Here is a 20436-nt window from a genome sequence, read left to right on the forward strand (position 1 = left end):
CATTCAGGATGTGACAATCACTTTGGCCCCTTTTTGCGCCATGCATAATACAACGATACATCTTGTATTTCGACTCCGTCCACCCATATCATTTCTATTTCACGCCAAAGTTTCGCTTTAAGGAAGACACGAAATGATCGAGTGTCTCGATAGATCAAAGTGATGTCACTTTGAATCGGTCCCACGATTTTTCTCTCTCTTTCGACCCCCATCGACAAGGGTTGTGTGATTTGAAAAGTAGTTTGAAATTGAAAGGAAAAAAAAAGAAAAAATAAAAGAAGACGAATCATGCAGAAGGAAAAGTACACCGACGTGTCCCTCAAAGTGTCGCAGTTCCTGTTGAAATCGGCTGGCGTATGGGTGATCGGAAACAACGCTGAGGAACGTCAAAGGAAGTTTGCTGCGTTCTACACGCTCGTTACCCTGATTTACGGTATATACGTGAACGTGGTGGATATTTATCACAATTTGGATAATTTGGCTGTGAGTCTTTATTTATAAAGTTGAGATATCGAGGGGGTTATTTAATTCGATATATTTTAGTTTGTTTAAATACGAAATTATTTTTTTGGAATAATTTTTATGAGATATTGAGAATTATCTTTTTCAGCATTGCGTATTTCTGACTTGTAACATAATGTGCATATTATTGGGGTTATTCAAGTGTTTCGTACTAAGCTTCTTCAGAGTCGAATTCTCGCGCATAGTTTCATACGCCCAGAAACATTTCTGGCGTTTCGATTACGACGACGACGAGAAGATACTTTTCGGAAAGTGTCAGAAATTTTGCAGAGTGTGGATCATAGTTGTGAGCATGATCAGTCAATCCTCGTTGGCTTTCTACATAATTACACCGGTTTATGGTAAGTCGATTCATAATTGTGAATCGAATCGTCCATTTCCCGGAGAAAAAAAGTTGAGAAAAATAAATACGTGGACAAAGAATAGTAAATAGGAATAGGAAAATTACGTTTCAGAAAATATTGGGAAGAATAAATCGGATAGGATACTTCCCTTCAAAATGTGGGTCGATCTTCCTCTGAGCGTGACACCGTATTACGAAATAATGTTCGTCATCCAGGTACTTTGTATTTCTTTTTTCATTTTAAATAATTACTTTTTTCTTTTTCTTTCTTCGATTTCGAAATGTCAGCAAGTACGATAAATAACTGTTCGGATGTACAACATGAGAAATGCAAATTTCAATTTCTTTTCCATCGAAAGAATTTAGATTAAATTCCCATCGCTGCCATAAGAAAATAATGTGTATTTGCATTGTATACGAAGGCATAGTGCGCAGAATGTTCGATTAGAGCAATATTCTGTATTCAAATATACAATTGTTTAATGAATTATATACATTTCGCACAGTTATTGGCCGTAGAACAAATTGGGATCGCGTACGTATGCAGCGACTTTTTCCTATGCATACTGAACCTGCACGCCCTCTACCAATTTCGCATGATGCAGCGAGAAATATCGAGGATCTGGTCTGTCATCGACGAGCAAACGACGAACGTCACGGCTTACACGAGGGGGTGCCACGTAGCTTTGAAAAAGTGCATTCGAAGGCATCAGTCGTTGATCGAATTTTGCAATAAACTCGAGCAGGTTTTCACGTTTCCGATCCTCAGCCACGTGGTGGTGTTCAGCTTGCTGATGTGCTTCGACACGTACGAGATACTTTTGGTAATATTTCTACCTTCTTTCCCACGAATACGTTCAACATTCGCGTGTTAATTAATTTTAAATAATTTTCGTGCGTACAGGCAGACATACCCACGTTGAAAAGGCTCATCTTCCTTTGTCACATGATCGCTAGTTTCATCCATATAATTTTCTTCACGTACATTTGCCACAATCTGACCGAAGAAAGCGGAAACGTCGGGTTGGCGACGTATTCGGGCTGGTGGACGACGTTGCCAATGAACGAGACTGGAAGAATGCTGCGAAAAGATATAAGGATAATAATGATGAAGTCCATGCGGCCGTGCTATCTCACCGCAGGTGGCTTCTTTCCGATGTCTTTGGAAACGTCTACCGCGGTACGCAATCTCCTCCTCTCTTTCTTCGAAATATCAAAAATATCTCGTTGCACGATGTGGTATAAAACTACGAAATAATTTTTTTTAATAATTTTGGAAACGATTTATATTGAGGAAATTAAGAGAATGGAGTATTAAGAGTAGTTTGGTGAAACAATTTTGATATTTTCGACACATTTTTTGACGAGTTTAGAATTTTTGGTAATATTTAAATTTATTCTTGTAGCTTCTGAGTTCCACAATGTCGTACTTCACCTTAATGAGGGAATCGTCCATGAAAACGAATTGAATAAGTTGGACAAAATTTATATAAAATGAACATTTTTTTAATATTAGCTAAGAAACTTTAGTGCTTTTAGCGTTTGTATTTCTTAGATGAAGAATAAAATATGATTCGAATATCGCATGGGGCACACGTAATGTTAATTCGACGACTTTTCTAATCCTTTCAAATAAATCGTCCAATTACTAAAAAATTATTAAATTTCCCCTTTTTTCTTTTGTGCTCCTTTCAAACCGATACAGATTTAATTTTCCACTGGTTTTCAACTTTTCTTTTCCTCTCGACATTTTTTCAATTTCATTCGAAAGATCGTCCTTTCTTCGAAACTTTTCCTCTTCGAGGATGAAAATCGAATCGTTAAAAACCTCTCGACTTTTTTTTAATAAAAATTTCCTCGTCGAAGCAGCACAACTCTCCAGATCAAATCTATATTATTATTATTATTATTACTCCTCCTTAAGAAACAAACTCCCTTCGAAAACTTTTCAACGTTCTCAAAAATTCAACAAAGTCCATCCCTCGGGACACAAGATGAGCGACTGATAAAGGCAATTCCCTCCCTGCGTTCATCGTCGCCTGGAGGGGAGGGTTTCCCTCCCGAATCATGAATAATGCAGCCGCAGTGGATAAGTAATGTGCGAGAAGGCGGGGGTGATTGTAGGCATCTCTCGAAAGAAGATCGACACGTCAAAGTATCAAACAAATGCGTGACGTCTCGTTAAAAATCGAAAGCAAGGTTGAAAGGAAAAAGGAAAAGGCTCGTTTCGATTGATCCGCAACGATGCGACGATCCCAGGGCAGAGACGTCTCGATAATTTGGACCAGTTTCCTGATGAAAATCGTGGGTTTGTGGTTGGCCGCGGACCGGAACGAGCAACGACGCAGAGATTTCGCGTTGATCTACACCGTTGCAACTCTATTTATCAGCATATGCATCGCGTTCAGGGATATATATTACTCGTGGGGAAATTTTTCCGTGAGTTTCGAGAGAATAAGTTTGCAAATTGGGGAATATTCGAATTTGTACCGCGAATTAATCAATTAATAAACGTCACGTTAAAAATTCTCTCGAGAAAATTATTATTCGAAAGTAGATTTCTCGGATTTTATACTTCATTTCCGAATATGATTTCAGAATAGCGTTTTTATCTGTTGCAATATTTTGTACGTGGCGATCGTACTGTTGAAAATCAGCGTCCTGTACGCGCACAAGATAGAGTTCTTCGACTTGATCGCATTCACTCAGAAGAATTTTTGGCGTTTCTACAACGACCCCCAAGAATTATTAATTATCACTGGGTGCAAGAAAATATGCAACTTTTCCGTCGTCCTTATCATCTTCTGTGCCCAGGGTACTTGCGCTGGCTACATGATCACTCCGCTCATAGGTATCTGGATAATATTTTGAAACATCTTTGTGCGTAGCTCGAAGAAAGATGATAGTAACAAAACGTGTTTTTACTTTTCAGAAAATATAGGGAAAAATGAGTCTGACAGAGCATTGCCGTTCAATTTGTGGATCGACTTCCCCGTAGGATTGTCGCCTTACTTTGAACTACTCTTCATTGTGCAAGTATAAATTACAATCATTGTAACAATAATGCTATACCTTTTTAATCATCGATTAATTTGTTGAGAAATTGATTAACCTTTTATACAGATACTTTGCGTGTATCACGTGGCCACGTGTTACATCTGTTTCGACAATCTGTTGTGCATCGTGAATCTTCACGTGGCCGGCCAATTTCGCATACTGCAACACAGATTGAAGAATCTGGAGAACGCGATCAGGGATGAGACATCGAGATTACCAGTTTACGAGAACTGTTGCTACGAAAGGTTGAAGGACTGCGTGGAGCAACACCAAACGCTCATCGAGTATTGCCAAAGATTGGAAAATATATTCACCGTGATGGTGCTCGGCCAAGTAATGTTTCTTGCCGTGGTGATGTGCCTCGTCGGATTTCAATTGTTTCTTGTTCGTATGCCAATTTTCAATATCGTTTTACCGCAACTTGGAATATCTTTTTAAACGTATAATTATTTAAAGAAGTAAGATCTACTTGGTTATTCAAGTAATAACGATTCGTCGTATCGATCAAATTTTACTCTATGTTTCAATTTATCTCCTTTCCAAGAAAACAAAATATGTTCTTGTTGTAATAACAGAAATCTACTGGTCGTACATCACATTTCTGTGCGTGGACATCAAAGAGAGCCAGTTTGAACGACAAATTTTGTGCTTGATTCATCTTCTCATTATGATGATAAATATTATTAATCTCATCTCGTACAGGCGGACACCCCAGCTTCGAAGAAAGCCAGTTTAGTACTGAATTTGGGCGGCACCTTCTTTCAACTTTTAATCTTCACGTACAGCTGCGACAATTTGATACGACAAAGCGTGAACGTGGGCAATGCGGTGTTCTCAGGGCCTTGGGTAAATCTGCCGATGAGCAAGGCTGGCATTCTCGTACGAAAAAACCTGATGATCGTCATAATGAGATCGCAAAAAGTTTGTTGTTTGACGGCCGGCAAATTTTTCCCCGTTTCTCTGGAAACTTCGACCGCGGTAATTCCTCTCGTTTGTTGTAAAAATCTTTGGAAAAAGGATTCTAACAAGAATCGAAACAAGAATATTTGCTTTGAACATCTCGATTCGAAATTTTTTTAGAATTAATTTTCCAAAAATACATTTAACGTGTTGTAAATATTATACGCACTGTAACGTTTAAAATTTATTTTCATTCTTTGATTAATCGTAAAATATTTCTCGTAAAATAATTCTTAATCTTTTACAGGTTCTCAGTACGGCAATGTCGTATTTTACCCTGCTGAAGCAATCGAGCCTAGAAAATGTGTAACGAAATTTGCGTGATTAATGACAGAAAAATTTGTGCAATTATCAACCCCTGTTTCTTTCTGGATAAGATGGCACGATTAAATCTAATATGAAAATTATTGTAATTAACGACAATTTATAGAGACTTAATTATTAGGTGGCCATCAGGATTCTCACTGAAAATTTAAATTATTAAAATTAAAAGAAAAGCCTTGAAGTGTTCTAATAATAATAATTTAACCATTTTATTATTGCTACACTATCTTTATCTATTCTCATGTTTATTTACCTCTTTTTATGATGGTCACCCAATTCATCGAGATAGCAAGACTGATGATTTATAGCAGTAGTAATACAATTGAGTTTGTTATTCTTCAATCAAACATTTATAACCAGCAACTATGAGTATAATAAAGTTCATATCGCAGTAAACCTCGAACGTAATATCTTTTCGTTTCAATAACTGCTCGATTATCGAATTGATAAAAGTAATTAAATAAATAAAATGAAAATTCCCAAATAATAACTCTTTTAAACAATTCCATTCAATGAAAAGAAACTCGCTTGAAATGTTTGCAAATATCAATTCCGAAAACACCACGCAATTAATACGTTTTTTCATCAAGAATTTATTACATTGTTCGCACGATGTTAAAGCAACGGAATTTTAAATCATTCTTCAACAAGCGTATACTCGCGAGAATTACAGTGCGCAACATTCCTCGAAATCCACTAAACTATCACCTATAGTGTTTCCATATTCTCTAGATTCATAATGCATAATTCATCGATCTCTTTTCGCGCCGAGGATGGCAATTACAATGACATTCGAAAAGCAAGAGTGAAAAAGAAAATGACGAGATGGATGAAAGGCGAGGGCAGTGATCATTGGATCGATGAGACGTCAATCACTCTTGGTAGGATTGAAATAAGGGATCGAACGACTCTGTCATTAAACATTCGAGATGAAATCGAAGGAGGCGAGAGATCTGTCAATCACCGTTACTGCTTTTTACATGAAAATCGCTGGATTTTGGACCTCGAGTAATTACGTGGAGGAACGACGAAGGAACGTCACCATGAGTTACACGCTGTTCGCGATACTCTTCGCTGCGACGACCGAGGCCAGGGATTTGTACTTCTCTTGGGGAAATTTCAGCGTGAGTTAAAATTTCTTCTTTCAACTTCTCAAAAAAGCAAATAAAAGACGCATCGTTTCGATACGCCTCTCCAGATGCAAATTTACTTGAACCAATAATTTACAAATTTTGAAAAAGAAAATTGCTCGTACAGTTCGAACAAGGAAAAGAAAAAGATAAAAGTTCGCAGAACTTTGAAATGTCTTAATTGCAAAGGGGGATTATTATTAGAGATTATCGAGCATGTTCTTTTTTTGACAAAATATTTGAATTACAGGACTCGATTTATGTGACGTGCAACATTATAACCATGTCTCTGGTTTTGATCAAACTGTTAACATCGTTTATATACAACGAGGAGCTGGTTGGCATAATTCGTTACGCGAAAACGAATTTTTGGCACTCGAACTACGACACGAGCGAGAAATTGATAATGAACAAGTGTCAACGTACTTGCAACTACCTCGTCTTCGTCTTCACCTTCTTCGCCCAGGGGACGGTTTTGGGTTTCATATTGAGGCCGATTCTGGGTAAACGTGCACTTCGTCGTTTAGAAGAGGAAAAGTAGAATTGTCGATAAAAATAAAAAATTGGTTCGCAGTGAATCGCGGAAGGAACGAATCGGACAGAATACTTCCGTTCAACATGTGGCTCGAGTTGCCGTTATCAATCACCCCGTATTTTGAAGTAATGTTCGTTGTACAGGTATATACAACTATTCACTCGATCATTCAGGTTTCAAGATAAATGAAACGATCGTATCTTCATGCACAGGTCGTATTCGTGTATCACGTGTGCGTGTGCTACCACTGCTTCGACAGCCTCTTGTGCATTTTGAATCTGCACACTGCCGGCCAGTTTCGTATCTTGCAGTACAGATTCGCCAATACTTGCGACGAAGAACGGGAGAGGCGCGATGAAAAATCGGTGCGCAGTTTCCACGAATACTCGAAGCTGAAAGCTTACATTCGACAGCATCAAGCTCTTATCGAGTATTGCAAAAAATTGGAACAAGTGTTCAATTCAATAGTATTTGGACAGGTGTTACTTTTCAGCTTGCTGATGTGCCTCGATGGATATCTGATACTCATGGTATATTTTCCGATCCTTCCAAAATACATTACTACTTCTCGATACATCGCTCTTGTTTCATAAATGATCGACACAATTTCGGTAATCCGTTGCTCTTCTTTATTCCCCTTAAAATTCTCCCAGGAAGACACCCCTTTCGGAAGACGCGTCACTTTCGCGTTTCACATAACTGGTTGCATCTGTCAACTGTTGATGTTCACGTACAGTTGCGATTGCTTGATAAGGGAGAGCATGGATGTAGCCGATGCCGCGTACAATTGCTCGTGGTCGTTTCTGCCGATGGATAAATACGGGAAAATGATGAGGAAAGATCTGATGTTCGTTATCACAAGGTCGAGGACACCCTGTTGCCTTACCGCGTGCGGATTTTTCGCTGTGTCGCTCGAAACGTATACCAGAGTGAGTGATCAATTTCGTTCGTACCTTTCCAAGCCTCTTCTTCGAATTTAGAAAATATTTTTCTAAAATTTTGCAATATATGTATCTTTTTATAAAAATTTATTAATATACACTGTTTATACTCATTTGATCAGTTACTTTATTAAACTATTGTTCTTTAAAATTAATAGAATTTTAAAAGTGGATTTCTAAATCTGATATAATAATATTAATTTTAAACTTGTATCGAATAATAATTTAATGCGCTTTGAGTAGAATTTTTTTCTTTTTCCCTTAGGTTTTGAGTACTGCAATTTCAATCTTTGCCATGTTGAAACGTTATGAAAAAAAATTTGAGAGTCTCTCAAACGATTCTCTACGATAATAATTAATATGATATGTATAATTCTTGATATGATTTGTGGCTTTCTTTTTTTTTTTTTTTCACGAAAATATTGAAAGCAATTTTTCCAAGAATTTGTTTATAATTATATAATAGATGGAATAAATAATCGTATCTTAAAATTAATCACAGATCTTGTGTGATATACAATTTTTCATTATATGGAAAATAAAATTATTGAATGTGTAATTTACGACGTGTCGTAAATTTGAAATTTGAAATACTTTTAACAAATAAAACGCACAAAGTATTCGATGAATCGGTAAATAATGGTAGTAAGTAAAATTTTATCGCTAATAAACTATAATATTTCGTGCTGTTAATACAAATTTGTTAAAAAAATAAATAATTCTCTTATTCTCGTATCGTCGAGTATCAATGCAAATATTTTTGGCACGAAAACGCGATAGTTGTTATTATTATTATATCAGATTTTCCTCATGACACATAGAAATTTAAAAATGTGCGTTTAATTTTTACAGATTTTGAGTACCGCGATGTCATACTTCACATTGTTGAGAGACCAATCCGAAAACACAGTTAAAACGTAACTGGCTAAACTACATTATTTTCGAATATATTTAAAAATCCTAATTTTAATTTCGAATTGTATTCGTTGAACGAGAAGGAATAAAGGAAAAATTTCGTTAACCAAAAAAAAAAAAAAAAAGTTAGATAAAATTCACTTACTCAACATCATGCAGAATCAACAAGAAGTTGTTAAGAAAAATTAATTCTTACGTAAATATACATACACATCATTATTATTATTCCTCATACCTTTTTAAAATTTTCTAAAATTTTCCCCGCGTCACGAAATAAAACTCCAATATCTAGACTACCATCTCTCCGTCTATAAATCACCTGGAAGCGTATTATCGAAGCCACAACAGCCCCCCTTTCCTCGTTTCATATTTAACAACCTGCTCGACAATTTCTAAAACGACTTCCCTTAACAAGCGTTCCGATTTCACGTTAAAACTTCTCATCGAGTTTCCATTCCGATCCATTCATAATGCATCGATCCGCGATCCACGAGAAATATTAGAATCCCCTTTGTACGGATTAAACCGTCCCTTCCTTCATTCCCTCCCTCTTGTGCCCCGCCGTGTATTTAACGAACGGTAAGTAAAGTATCGAAATAAATACAAAGTACACGCTGCGAAGATTGCAGCGCACAAAAGTCGACGGATCAAAGGTATATCGTAATAATTGATGCAGAAAATATTTCCAAGATTCCACGCTCGTCTGTCCACGCTAGTCCAATGGTCCGCCTCGGTCGATCATCAGGGGGGCGTGATATGAACGGCGGCGACGCATCCATGATCATGACCGCGACTTTCATGAAACTCGTCGGATTATGGACGGCGAGGAACAGGCGGGAGCGGCGCGCAAGGAAATTCGCCCTGATTTACACCGTGGCGGCGATGCTGTTCGCCCTGTGGATAGAGTTCACGGATTTTTACCACTCCTTCGGCGATTTTAGCGTGAGTGAGAGGGATTACTTGTGGAAAGAGAGTTGATAATTGCAGTTGTAAAATTCTTAAATTTATAGTTTTATGCGTGTGACAGGAGAGAGATCAGTGTTAATAAGAATAAAATAAGAGTACTCCTCTTAAAAATGCAATTGGTGTCGTTGAACGAGTTGAGAATGATATTGTCGAATTTATTTAAAATTAACGTTAAATTAAATACTATTTCAAAAAGTAGTTTAAGAAAAAGAAAATGATAATTTTGGGAATTGTCGATATTTACGTAGTTTTATTTGTAAATTCTTTTGAAACTTTAAATAACTTTAGAATATTGAGTATAAATATATTTTTAATTTACAACTATTTAGCTTCTTAATTCAATTTTCCAAGGACGCATTTCCTTTGCTTGCAGACGTGTCTTTTTAATATATGTAACATCATATACATAACGATGCCCCTGTTGAAGATATTCGTGATAGTTTTGAATAAAAAAGATTTTTTCTACCTAATCTTCTATACGGAGAAAAATTTCTACAAGGATAATTACGACAAGCACGAGCAGCAAATCTTCACTAACTGTCGACGTCAATGTATCATTTTTGTTTGCTTTCTCACATTTTCCACGAAAGGGACTCTCGTTTGTTACGTGCTCAGCCCGCTCGTCGGTGAGTTATTTAATCTCAAGTTTCGACGAAGAAATTGTTTAAATACTTTGGAATTTTTTCGGAAATGAGATAATGATTTTATTATATTTCTTTCGTTTCAATTCTTTGCTGTAATAAATTATTCGCGCGTCAATTTCAGAAAATATCGGGAAAAATCAATCGGAAAGGGTACTCCCGTTCAATATGTGGGTCAATTTACCGCTGTCGGCGTCGCCATATTATGAAATAATATTCACGATACAGGTATTTAATCGGATATATTAATATATGATCGACCTATCATGAAACAACATTCGCGATATTTGGTCAGATTTTTCATTTTGATTATTAGATACATTGATAACGATATTAATATTTATTACAATAATATTTTCTCAATATTTTATTTCAACGGATAAATGGTTATTGTTTAGGAACTATCGTTAAAATATTCTTGAGGGAAATTAAAAAATTATATTTATATATTTAATTTAGAAATATAAGAATCAAATTATTCGTTACAGGTTTTATCCTTGTATCACATCGGGGTTGGTTATTTCTGTTTCGACAACTTGCTGTGCGTTTTGAATTTACAACTGGCCGGCCAGTTTCAAATATTGCAATACAAAATGACCAACATGGTTGATTTGTTGAAAGAGAAGAACGAGAAACGGATAATAAACTCGTCCTACTTTGCCAAGAAGTGTTACGAGGCTTTCAAGAAGTACATCCGCGAGCATCAGGCGCTCATAGGTTACTGCGAGAAACTCGAAAAAGTATTCAGTTTGATCATTCTTTGGCAAGTGTTGACCTTCAGTTTGATAATATGCCTCGATGGCTACCAAATACTTTTGGTGAGCGATTAACAAATCAATATATCCAACACCCGAATCATTATCAGAAAAAAAAAACAATCCTCTTATTTAATTATACAAACTTATCATTCCTATTAAATATTTGTATATATAAATTTCAAAAGACATGTTAAAAAATTAACGATCACGTACTACCTTTGCAGTCAGAGTCGCCCGTTAGAAGGCGATTGATTTTCGGCTTCCATTTGGCAGCGTGTATTTGCCAATTACTGATGTTCACCTACAGCTGCGACTGCATCATACAAGAGAGCTCGAGCGTGGCCTCGGCGGTGTACGACGGGCCTTGGCCATCGCTGTCGGAGGGCGGAAGCGGTCGAACAATGCGCAAAGACTTGACACTCGTCATTCTGAGGTCTGGCGTGCCTTGCTGCCTAACGGCCCGGGGATTCTTCGTCGTGTCTCTGGAAACGTACACCAGGGTGAGTGAAAGCTTTCTTTAAAATGGTATCGAGAAATTTGGTGGGTTTAATTGACGAGAGAGAAATTAAGCGATTCGAAACTTTTTATTCGTTCGATTTGTTCGCAGGTTTTAAGTACTGCAATATCATATTTTACATTATTAAGGCAAAGTACTTTAGAAATTGATTAATAGAAGAGTCGAGGTAAGTCTATTTTAAAGAAAGAAATTCTTGTATTTGTATGTGATATAATATTCCATGAAGCAAACGGTAAAATTTGTATTTAAATTTTGAATTTCAATCCCATGTAAAAACGAATCGATGTAAACTATAATATATAAATAGATGGCAATCATTAAAATTTAAAAGCAATATTTATTTGCATCGTTTATTGAAGTTAATTTCAATGATTAATTATTTTTGTTAAAGATGATACCATTTTAATAAATCTTTGAAAATTTAATTTTATAATGAAATATAATTAACATGTCAAATGTTAATATATAAATTCGTAATGCAATTATATATGCATCAACTTTTGAAAGATTAATCGTAGAAATCAAAATAAATACGAAAACTGATACGCAAAACTGATCCAGGTTTATTTTGAATTGAAAGCGTTGGAACAAGCGCGGACAACGCTCGGAGTAGTGGGAAAAATCGAGGAGTAGGGAGAGTGCCATGCGTCAATGGCTTGCGTTATGCGAAGCGAGACGGAAGTGGAACAAGTTTGCTCCATCTCTGTTTTATTTTAACATATATCTCTTAATAAATTATACAACCGTTCGATGCTTATAAATAATAAATAAATACTTTTGTATTTGTGATTATTTTGGCCCCCAAAAAATGCTTTGTTTTTTCAAAAGCAAACGGTTTGTATGTTTATTAATTAGAAATGGAAACAAGGAATGCTTTGGTTCGATATATGGACAGATTTGCCGGTATCGAAAATTACGAAATACTGTTTCTTATACAAGTAATTTAAATTTATATTATTATTATTTGATCAATAAATTTCGATGAGTTAAAATTATCAAAATATTTTTATTCCTCGTATATAAAATTTCCAAAATATTTCTCTCCTTTATGAAACAGTAAATCATTTTATAAAATAATTCTCAATGTGCTAATAATATAAATATATTTACACGAACATTTTATATTATTATTTTATTCTTCACAACACATCTTTTCTTGTATAATAAAATATTTGATTACAGATTCCAGAAAAACATTTTAGTTTAATTAATCAACTGAACAATTTACCTTAAAATTACCTTAAATTTCATCAGAATTTTAAATTGGAATAATGATTATCACAAATTATTGCCAATAAAACGTTACTCACTTCGTAGACACGAAGAAATCTCATCTTTGCAACAGAAAAATATTATTCCATATATTTACACCATCCTTCTATAAAATCCCTACGACGTAACTAACCTCTGACGTATACACTTTACCCTCGAAAAAGTGCCACTGATAATCCATAGAATAATTTATATTGTACCGCCACGTTAATAATAAAACAGAAAGAGTGACAATCATTTCTCTTGACTTCGTATCGTTGCGATATTCTCGAGTCGAAAAGAGAGAAACACACGATAAGGGAGACACAAGAACGATGGAGACAAAAGGGACAGCCTATTAATTATTATCGTGTATTTCTACCTGTTGTTCCACGCCTAAGATACGAACGACACCCACGACGACGCGTTGATCAGTCGCCATGCAATCGGAGAACCAGTTGGATATATCGATAACCTTGTCGACATTTTTCTTGAAAAACATCGGATTATGGATGTCTGACGATCCTTGTGAGCAACGTCGGATGAGAATGTTGCTCGTCTACACAGTTTGGATCTTGTGGCTTGGTATGATCATCAATGGCAGAGATTTGTATTTCACATTTTTGTATAACGGCGTGAGTATGTTGCTTGGTATTTTTTTTTTATACAATTATTGATAAATTCTAGATTACGATTAAGAATATTGATTTTTCTAAGAATTTAGGAAAGAAGAATTGAGGATTTTTTGAAAAGGGAGAATTGAAAAAGATTTTGAACGATACTTGGAAGAAAATAATATTTGTTTGAAATGATTTGTTATGAATCTTTCTCGTAATTTATTATTCATTTAAGAACGATTGATTTTAGGATGTTCTTTACGCTCTGACGAATAATATAACCATGGTAATCGGTTTAATCAAAATATATGTCATATTATTGTATAAAGGAAAATTTTTGAATCTAATCGTGTACATGCAACAAAATTTTTGGAACGTTAACTACGATTGTCACGAAAAAGAAATTTTGGACGATTGCAGAAAAACTTGCATTTTTTTCGTTTCCTCCATTACCACTATTGGTACATGCGCCATGATATCCTATCTGATGACACCATTCGCAAGTAGGTAAAATAATTAATTAAAATTATGTTTGATTAATAAATTTTAAAGAGACAACAATATTGCGACATTTCTTTTTTCAGTTCATATTATTCGTTGAAAATAATTTCATTATTTATATCTTTATTATATATTGAAAATACCGTTCTAAATCTTTCGAAATTTGATTTTACGAGTTAAAATAATAAAATACACCGATATTAATATTTTCCTAACCAAATAAAACAACTGCAAATATAATGGGAAATTCGAAATTTAATGACACGAATACAAAGACAAATAGCTTTTATGTAAATTGAACATTTAATACATTTTAGAGATTAAAACAGACATATTTTACGAATCGAAAATTAAAATAAAAATTGATTAAATTTAAATCAGACCTGCAAAACTTCTTCTTCGCTTCATGAAACCCAATTACTTCTTCCATTACTTCCCAATTACTTCTGTTCTCTTCTTCAACAAGGATCGAATGAAAGATCCAAGAGTGAGAAAAAGAATCTCTCACCAGTTATCTCACTTTAAACGATATCTCTTTTATTTCATCTAACAGAAACTTATTATATCGTTTATAAATTAACGAATAAGTCAAAACGAAATTTGTTACATACTTTTAATTGTTTTGACTCGCAAGAATTTTTTTACAGAAGAAAGGAAACAGTTTGTATATTTGTTACAGTACGAAGTGGGAACAATGAATCCGAGAGAATGCTTCCGTTCAATATGTGGCTAGATATGCCATTATCAAGGACGCCTTACTACGAAATAACATTTCTCGTACAAGTAATTCGAATTTAATGTCGTTATTTTCTTTCAAAATATTTTTTTATTCAAAATGAATAGGTTGCTTTCATGAAAATGCAATGAAATAAATATGCAGGCGGATTTTCTTGTTTTATTTTCATGGAACAAAGGAGATACTTTTTTACAGGCAATGTGTCTGTATTACATTGGAATCTCCAATTTTTGCTTCGACGCTGTTTTCTGCATCATGGCCACGCATTTAGCTGGACAATTTCGCATACTTCGGTACAGATTTATGAAACTCTGTGATATGGATAATGAGATACACAAAAAGAATTCGATATTGGAAGAACGAATGCACAAATTTCACGAGAAATTTAAAGAATACGTTCGACGTCATCAGGCACTGATCGATTATCACCAAAAACTTGAGAATGTGTACACTACGATTATGCTTGGTCAAGTGTTATTATTCAGTATAATAATTTGCCTGTTCGGGTACCAAGTGTTACTGGTTTGTATCATAAATTTATCTCAAATATTAATTACTTGAATAATTGCAAAAGAAGAGATATGAACAATTATATCACATCCATAGAAATTATAATTGTAAAAGATACTTGTGAAAAATTAAAAAATCGAAATAACAAAGAATCTGATATTCATATTCGAATTTTCTTCCGAAAAAGATTTAGATCCCAAATTTTATATGCTCCATCTACGATCATTTCTTTCTCTTAGGCTACCGCTTCTCTAGCGAGACGCTCCATTTTCATCTTCCTTTTAATGGGCGCCATGTTTTTATTGTTCATGTTCACGTTCAGTTGCAACGGCGTGATGGAACAAAGTGACAACGTCGCTGTAGGGACGTACTCGGCACTGTGGACGATCATGCCGATGGAGAAATTTGGGAAAATGCTTCGAAAAGATCTGATAATGGTGATTATGCGATCCAGACGAGTTTGTTGCCTGACAGCGAACGGATTTTTCCCTATATCTTTGGAAACTTACACAAAGGTAGATATAATTGGACGAACGACACATTTTCGTATCACGTAAAGTCATTTCGTTGTCACACAACGTATATTGATTGTGATAATTATATTAAAAACGGAATATGGATTCAGCATTCTTAAGCTCGATGAGATGAAAAAGTAATTTTTACAATTACATATATTTCTTTGGATCTTTAATTAACTTCTTTTAATGTTTATTTATTATTTTAAAAAACTTACTTATTGTGTCTATTAAAAGAATCACAGTTTAAGAATCGCTGGTATAAATTATATATTATACATAATAAATTATATATTTTACAGATCTTAAGTACTGCGGTATCGTATTTCACATTATTAAGCAATCACGTGGATAATGCATAACATATTGAAAGCGACTCAAGAATTGGTACAAAATGTCGAGTGTACATTTAAATTTATTAAAAATAAATAAAACAAAGATAATTTTTTCGAAATAACGAATAATTTTTATTATATCGATCATTATAATGAAATAATAAATATTTATTATTAAATCATGAATTTGTATGCAAATACATAAAATTATGAGAACATTACAGAAAGCATACTTAATTCGAATCAGTCCTTTAAATAAAGATTTTTTTGTGTTCTGTAATTTTTTATTTTTCCAGAAATAAACGTATCGATTTAATAATTATTAAATTTATTTCTTTAACTAATAATTAAATATGTCGATCGATTACGACTATTATCTTTATTCTTTCTATTCCATTTTCAAATATCTCATATTGTCCTTCACGAAATATCAAAAAAATTAAAATTACATGAATCGTCAACAAAATTATTACTCACATTTTCTTCCAAAAAAGACACGAAGAAATAATTAAATTTTCAGCCATTATTACATCCACTTTGCATTAAAACAAAGAACACCAATTCCATTCCATCCACCTCTAAAATCTGAACGATGTCGAACATCTTACGATTATAGATTCGAAAAGCCACACCAACAGTTATACACATTACAGAGTTATGCCACGTTAATAATACATCAGAAAAGGTGACAATCATTTTTCTTGACTTCGTATCATTTGGAATGTTACCGTAAAAGAGAGGGAAAAAAGAAAAATAGAGAAATAGTGAAAATACAAATACGATGGAGGCAAAAGGAATCGACAAGTTATCAGCAAAACTTATTAATTATTATCGCGACTTATATACGCTTGATACAAGAGTGACGCGTTGATCAGTCGCCATGCAAGCGGAATACCGGTTGGATATATCGATTAACTTGTCGACATTTTTCTTGAAGAACATTGGGGTATGGATATCTCGTGATCCCAGTGAGCAACGTCGGATGAGAATGTTGCTCATCTGCACGGTTTGGATGTTGTTGCTTGGTATAGTGATCAATACTAGAGATTTGTACTTCACATTGTTGTACAACGGCGTGAGTATGTTCAATTGTATTTTCGTTGTATCTTTTAAAAAATGGATTACGAGGAATTAATATTTGCTTTGAAGCAGAATCTAAATAAGAATAATTTTAGAGAGAGAAAATTTGTAAGAAAAAAAAAATTATTAGTGATTTTGAATAATATTGATAATTAATATTTCAAGAATTCAGCAAGAATGATTAAAAAGAAAGAGAATAATATTTAAATCGTTTGAATGATTCAACGTAATGATCGTTACGTAAATAATTCGTTACAGGATATTCTTTATGTTGTGACGAATAACATAACTTTGATAATAAGTTTAGTCAAGATATGCAACATAATAATATATAAAGGAAAATTTTTGAATTTAATCGTGAACATGCAAGAAAATTTTTGGAACGTCAACTACGATTATCACGAGAAAGAAATTTTGGATGATTGCAAGAAAATTTGCATTTTTTTCATCTCCTCTGTTACCACTATTGCCATATGCGCCATAATATCCTATCTAATGACACCGTTCATTGGTAGGTTGAGTAATTAACTATTGATTGAAATTATTTATGTTTTGCATATAACAATTAAAAATAAACAACTAGATATGAGAATATTTTGTTGAACAATTCTCATTAATTTAAAATAAATTCAAAATTTAATAAACTTTTATATATATTTAATGATAATGATCTTTAAAGCATCTTTCAAAATATAAGAGTATACAAAAATATCGATTGTATAATATTGATCGAGGCTGATTTATTATTAAATTATAAGAAATTGAAATAAAACGAGACAGAACTAGAATCAGACACAAATTAAAATTGCTTCTAATTTAATAAATGAGCCACAATCGAAATTTTTATATATCAATTTTTGTATTTATTTTGATCTTGGGAAAAGATATTCCATTTTACAGAAAAAAAACAATTTATACATTTGTTGCAGCACAAAGTGGAAACAATGAATCCGACAGAATGCTTCCGTTCAATATATGGATAAATCTGCCACTAACAAGGACACCTTTTTACGAAATAATATTTTTTATCCAAGTAATTTAAACTCATTCATTTCACATATAAATAAAAATAAATTCTTCTAAAATGTTATTAAATTTCTAAAATATTCCTTTCTTTAATAAAATAAATACACAATCTTGCGATTAATTATTTTACAGGCAATATCTTTGTATTACATTGGAATCTCCAGCTTTTGTTTCGACAATATTTTCTGCATCATGGCCGTACACTTGGCAGGCCAATTTCGCATACTTCAGTACAGGCTTACGAAACTGTGCGACACGAAGCACGAGATACGCGAAAAGGAGTCGACATTAACAAAACAGATGCACAAATTTTACGAGCAATTTAAGGAATGCGTCCGACATCATCAGGCATTGATCGATTATCATGAAAATCTCGAGAACGTGTACACCATGATCACGCTTGGACAAGTGTTGGTATTCAGCGTATTAATTTGCCTATTCGGATATCAAGTGTTGGTGGTTAGTTACTTTTATTTTTAAATCCATAATCTCTTAAAATAATTAAAAGGAATACAAGTAATATGTAGTAAAATTTGAAAATAAAATCTAACTAGTTTGAATTTTAATTAAAGAGAAGGAAATATTATATTGTGCGTAATTATTAGTCATAATTAATTATTGTTGCTCCTTGAATTATACAATTTGAATATACTTTGATTTTTTTCTTCTCTTCCAGGCCACCGCTTCTCTTGCCAGACGCTCCATTTTTGTCTTTATGTTAAATGGCTCCATGTTTTTATTATTTATGGTCACCTACAGCTGCAACGGCGTAATGGAGCACAGTGACAACGTTGCTATAGGAGCTTATTCGGCACTGTGGATGATTATGCCGATGGACAAATTTGGGAGAATGCTTCGAAGAGATCTGATAATGGTGATTACGAGATCCAGGCGTGTTTGTTATCTGACCGCGAATGGATTTTTCCCCGTATCGTTGGAAACATATACTAAGGCAAGTATGATCCAAGTATACGTATAGAATTTTGGCACAATCGAAGAGACTTATAACTTGGATGCGATATCGTTTAATGATAATTTAAAATGACAATCGATTATCGGTCATATGAAAATTGTAATCGTGATTTATAAAATTATGAAACGTGGATTCAATATAGAATGGTGATTTTTAAATTTTGCGAATTAATACTTTTCATATTGTGTATTTTTTTGTTTTGTATCCATAACTGTTAATTTCTTGTGATAATGCAAAATATACAAAAGTTTATTGTGATAAAAGAATAGTGAATATTCTTCTATGCTGTTAATCAAAAATTTTAATTTAAGAATTAAACTTTGATTATTAATTGATTATTAATTCTCTATTCTTAAATTTATGGAGAACATGACTAAGAATTGTATAAAATATCATTATATGAATATCAGTGCAGAATCTTAAGATATTGATTTGTTTTGTTAAATGTTCAAGTTTGTTATTTTATATTTTAGATTTTGAGCACTGCTGTATCGTATTTCACGTTGCTAAATAATCGCATAGAAAACGCAAATGGGTTATAATTAATAACAGCTCGTTTTTCAAACAACATTTTCATTAACACAAAGTGTCCCGAATCAAATGTTGCACATTCAGGCCCATTAAACGAAAGAATAAAATAAAGATGGATAATTTTTTGAAATAATAAATAACATTGTTTTATTGATCATTTTAATTATCATAAAATAATAAGCACTTTTAAACTGCGAATTTGTATGCACATATTTTCTTTAAGAATATAAATAAAAAATATTCGGTTATATGTCAAAAAAGTATGGAACAAAAATCTAATCCTAATCAATCAATTAAACAAAGATCAAATTTATTTGTTTAATTACCAATTATCCAAATTATTGATAAATTCTTACTCACAATTCTTTTACAAATGCCAAGAAATAATTTCCAAATTTACCCTCACCATTTTCTTCCACCATTTGCACCAATACAAAGCTCCAACAATATTCCACTCCATGATCAACCTTCCTTAAAGTTTGAACAACAACAACAATCTGTAACTGTACCCATAAGTTCTCGATCGAAAGCTCTACGCCCCCTCGGTATTATAATTAATAATACACATCCTATCTTCAATAATACAATAAAGAAAGGTGACAATGATTTTTCTTGACTTGGTTGTAATATTCCCGTGGAAAAAGAAAAGAAGAAGAGAAGAAACGTGCGTGCAAAAGGAAATCGACAGGCTATCAACAACGCCTATTAATTATTATCGTGATATATACTCGATGGAAGTTGCACGTGAGACG

At 33.6% G+C, this 20436-nt stretch overlaps 5 protein-coding genes across 5 annotated transcripts; all 5 read left to right on the forward strand.

Moving 5' to 3' along the window:
- The first annotated feature begins 121 nt into the window (after positions 1-121).
- Positions 122-2456, forward strand: LOC133667088 (odorant receptor 30a-like). The gene is made up of 6 exons (XM_062083192.1): positions 122-483; positions 611-863; positions 978-1081; positions 1372-1689; positions 1770-2045; positions 2272-2456. Exons 1-6 carry the CDS (start codon positions 289-291, stop codon positions 2332-2334), a joined length of 1209 nt encoding a protein of 402 aa, XP_061939176.1. The 5' UTR covers positions 122-288; the 3' UTR covers positions 2335-2456.
- Positions 2457-3109: 653 nt separating this feature from the next.
- LOC133667045 (odorant receptor 13a-like) lies at positions 3110-5346 on the forward strand. The gene is made up of 6 exons (XM_062082737.1): positions 3110-3304; positions 3464-3716; positions 3798-3901; positions 3989-4306; positions 4625-4900; positions 5130-5346. Exons 1-6 carry the CDS (start codon positions 3110-3112, stop codon positions 5190-5192), a joined length of 1209 nt encoding a protein of 402 aa, XP_061938721.1. The 3' UTR covers positions 5193-5346.
- Positions 5347-5476: 130 nt separating this feature from the next.
- Positions 5477-8830, forward strand: LOC107992650 (odorant receptor 13a-like). The gene is made up of 6 exons (XM_028664251.2): positions 5477-6330; positions 6587-6839; positions 6911-7014; positions 7084-7401; positions 7525-7800; positions 8665-8830. Exons 1-6 carry the CDS (start codon positions 6136-6138, stop codon positions 8731-8733), a joined length of 1215 nt encoding a protein of 404 aa, XP_028520052.2. The 5' UTR covers positions 5477-6135; the 3' UTR covers positions 8734-8830.
- A 488-nt stretch (positions 8831-9318) lies between these two features.
- LOC107992679 (odorant receptor Or2-like) lies at positions 9319-12604 on the forward strand. Its single transcript, XM_062083184.1, has 7 exons — positions 9319-9669; positions 10067-10319; positions 10459-10562; positions 10823-11152; positions 11317-11592; positions 11700-11775; positions 12171-12604. The coding sequence occupies exons 1-6, from the start codon at positions 9448-9450 to the stop codon at positions 11760-11762; spliced, it is 1248 nt and encodes a 415-aa protein (XP_061939168.1). The 5' UTR covers positions 9319-9447; the 3' UTR covers positions 11763-11775; positions 12171-12604.
- A 132-nt stretch (positions 12605-12736) lies between these two features.
- LOC107992669 (uncharacterized) lies at positions 12737-19171 on the forward strand. The gene is made up of 11 exons (XM_017048689.2): positions 12737-13495; positions 13728-13980; positions 14658-14761; positions 14910-15236; positions 15464-15739; positions 16042-16095; positions 16949-17149; positions 17413-17665; positions 18084-18187; positions 18313-18639; positions 18857-19171. The coding sequence occupies exons 1-11, from the start codon at positions 13301-13303 to the stop codon at positions 19157-19159; spliced, it is 2397 nt and encodes a 798-aa protein (XP_016904178.2). The 5' UTR covers positions 12737-13300; the 3' UTR covers positions 19160-19171.
- Positions 19172-20436: the final 1265 nt, after the last annotated feature.

Source organism: Apis cerana, linkage group LG12, assembly GCF_029169275.1.
Source record: "Apis cerana isolate GH-2021 linkage group LG12, AcerK_1.0, whole genome shotgun sequence".
NCBI classification, from domain to species: domain Eukaryota; kingdom Metazoa; phylum Arthropoda; class Insecta; order Hymenoptera; family Apidae; genus Apis; species Apis cerana.

What these genes read in the sequence shown, in the direction of transcription:
- LOC133667088 (XM_062083192.1), top strand. Translation starts at nt 289, where the DNA reads ATGCAGAAGGAAAAGTACACCGACGTGTCCCTCAAAGTGTCGCAGTTC. An exon ending in ACACGTACGAGATACTTTTG is followed by an intron (nt 1,690 to 1,769) that starts GTAATATTTCTA and finishes TCGTGCGTACAG; the next exon opens with GCAGACATACCCACGTTGAA. An exon ending in CTTTGGAAACGTCTACCGCG is followed by an intron (nt 2,046 to 2,271) that starts GTACGCAATCTC and finishes TTATTCTTGTAG; the next exon opens with CTTCTGAGTTCCACAATGTC.
- LOC107992669 (XM_017048689.2), top strand. Translation starts at nt 13,301, where the DNA reads ATGCAATCGGAGAACCAGTTGGATATATCGATAACCTTGTCGACATTT. An exon ending in TCACATTGTTGTACAACGGC is followed by an intron (nt 17,150 to 17,412) that starts GTGAGTATGTTC and finishes AATTCGTTACAG; the next exon opens with GATATTCTTTATGTTGTGAC. An exon ending in AAATAATATTTTTTATCCAA is followed by an intron (nt 18,188 to 18,312) that starts GTAATTTAAACT and finishes ATTATTTTACAG; the next exon opens with GCAATATCTTTGTATTACAT.
- LOC107992650 (XM_028664251.2), top strand. Translation starts at nt 6,136, where the DNA reads ATGAAATCGAAGGAGGCGAGAGATCTGTCAATCACCGTTACTGCTTTT. An exon ending in CATATTGAGGCCGATTCTGG is followed by an intron (nt 6,840 to 6,910) that starts GTAAACGTGCAC and finishes ATTGGTTCGCAG; the next exon opens with TGAATCGCGGAAGGAACGAA. An exon ending in AAGTAATGTTCGTTGTACAG is followed by an intron (nt 7,015 to 7,083) that starts GTATATACAACT and finishes CTTCATGCACAG; the next exon opens with GTCGTATTCGTGTATCACGT.
- LOC107992679 (XM_062083184.1), top strand. Translation starts at nt 9,448, where the DNA reads ATGGTCCGCCTCGGTCGATCATCAGGGGGGCGTGATATGAACGGCGGC. An exon ending in CGTGCTCAGCCCGCTCGTCG is followed by an intron (nt 10,320 to 10,458) that starts GTGAGTTATTTA and finishes CGTCAATTTCAG; the next exon opens with AAAATATCGGGAAAAATCAA. An exon ending in ATGGCTACCAAATACTTTTG is followed by an intron (nt 11,153 to 11,316) that starts GTGAGCGATTAA and finishes CTACCTTTGCAG; the next exon opens with TCAGAGTCGCCCGTTAGAAG.
- LOC133667045 (XM_062082737.1), top strand. Translation starts at nt 3,110, where the DNA reads ATGCGACGATCCCAGGGCAGAGACGTCTCGATAATTTGGACCAGTTTC. An exon ending in AACTACTCTTCATTGTGCAA is followed by an intron (nt 3,902 to 3,988) that starts GTATAAATTACA and finishes CCTTTTATACAG; the next exon opens with ATACTTTGCGTGTATCACGT. An exon ending in CTCTGGAAACTTCGACCGCG is followed by an intron (nt 4,901 to 5,129) that starts GTAATTCCTCTC and finishes AATCTTTTACAG; the next exon opens with GTTCTCAGTACGGCAATGTC.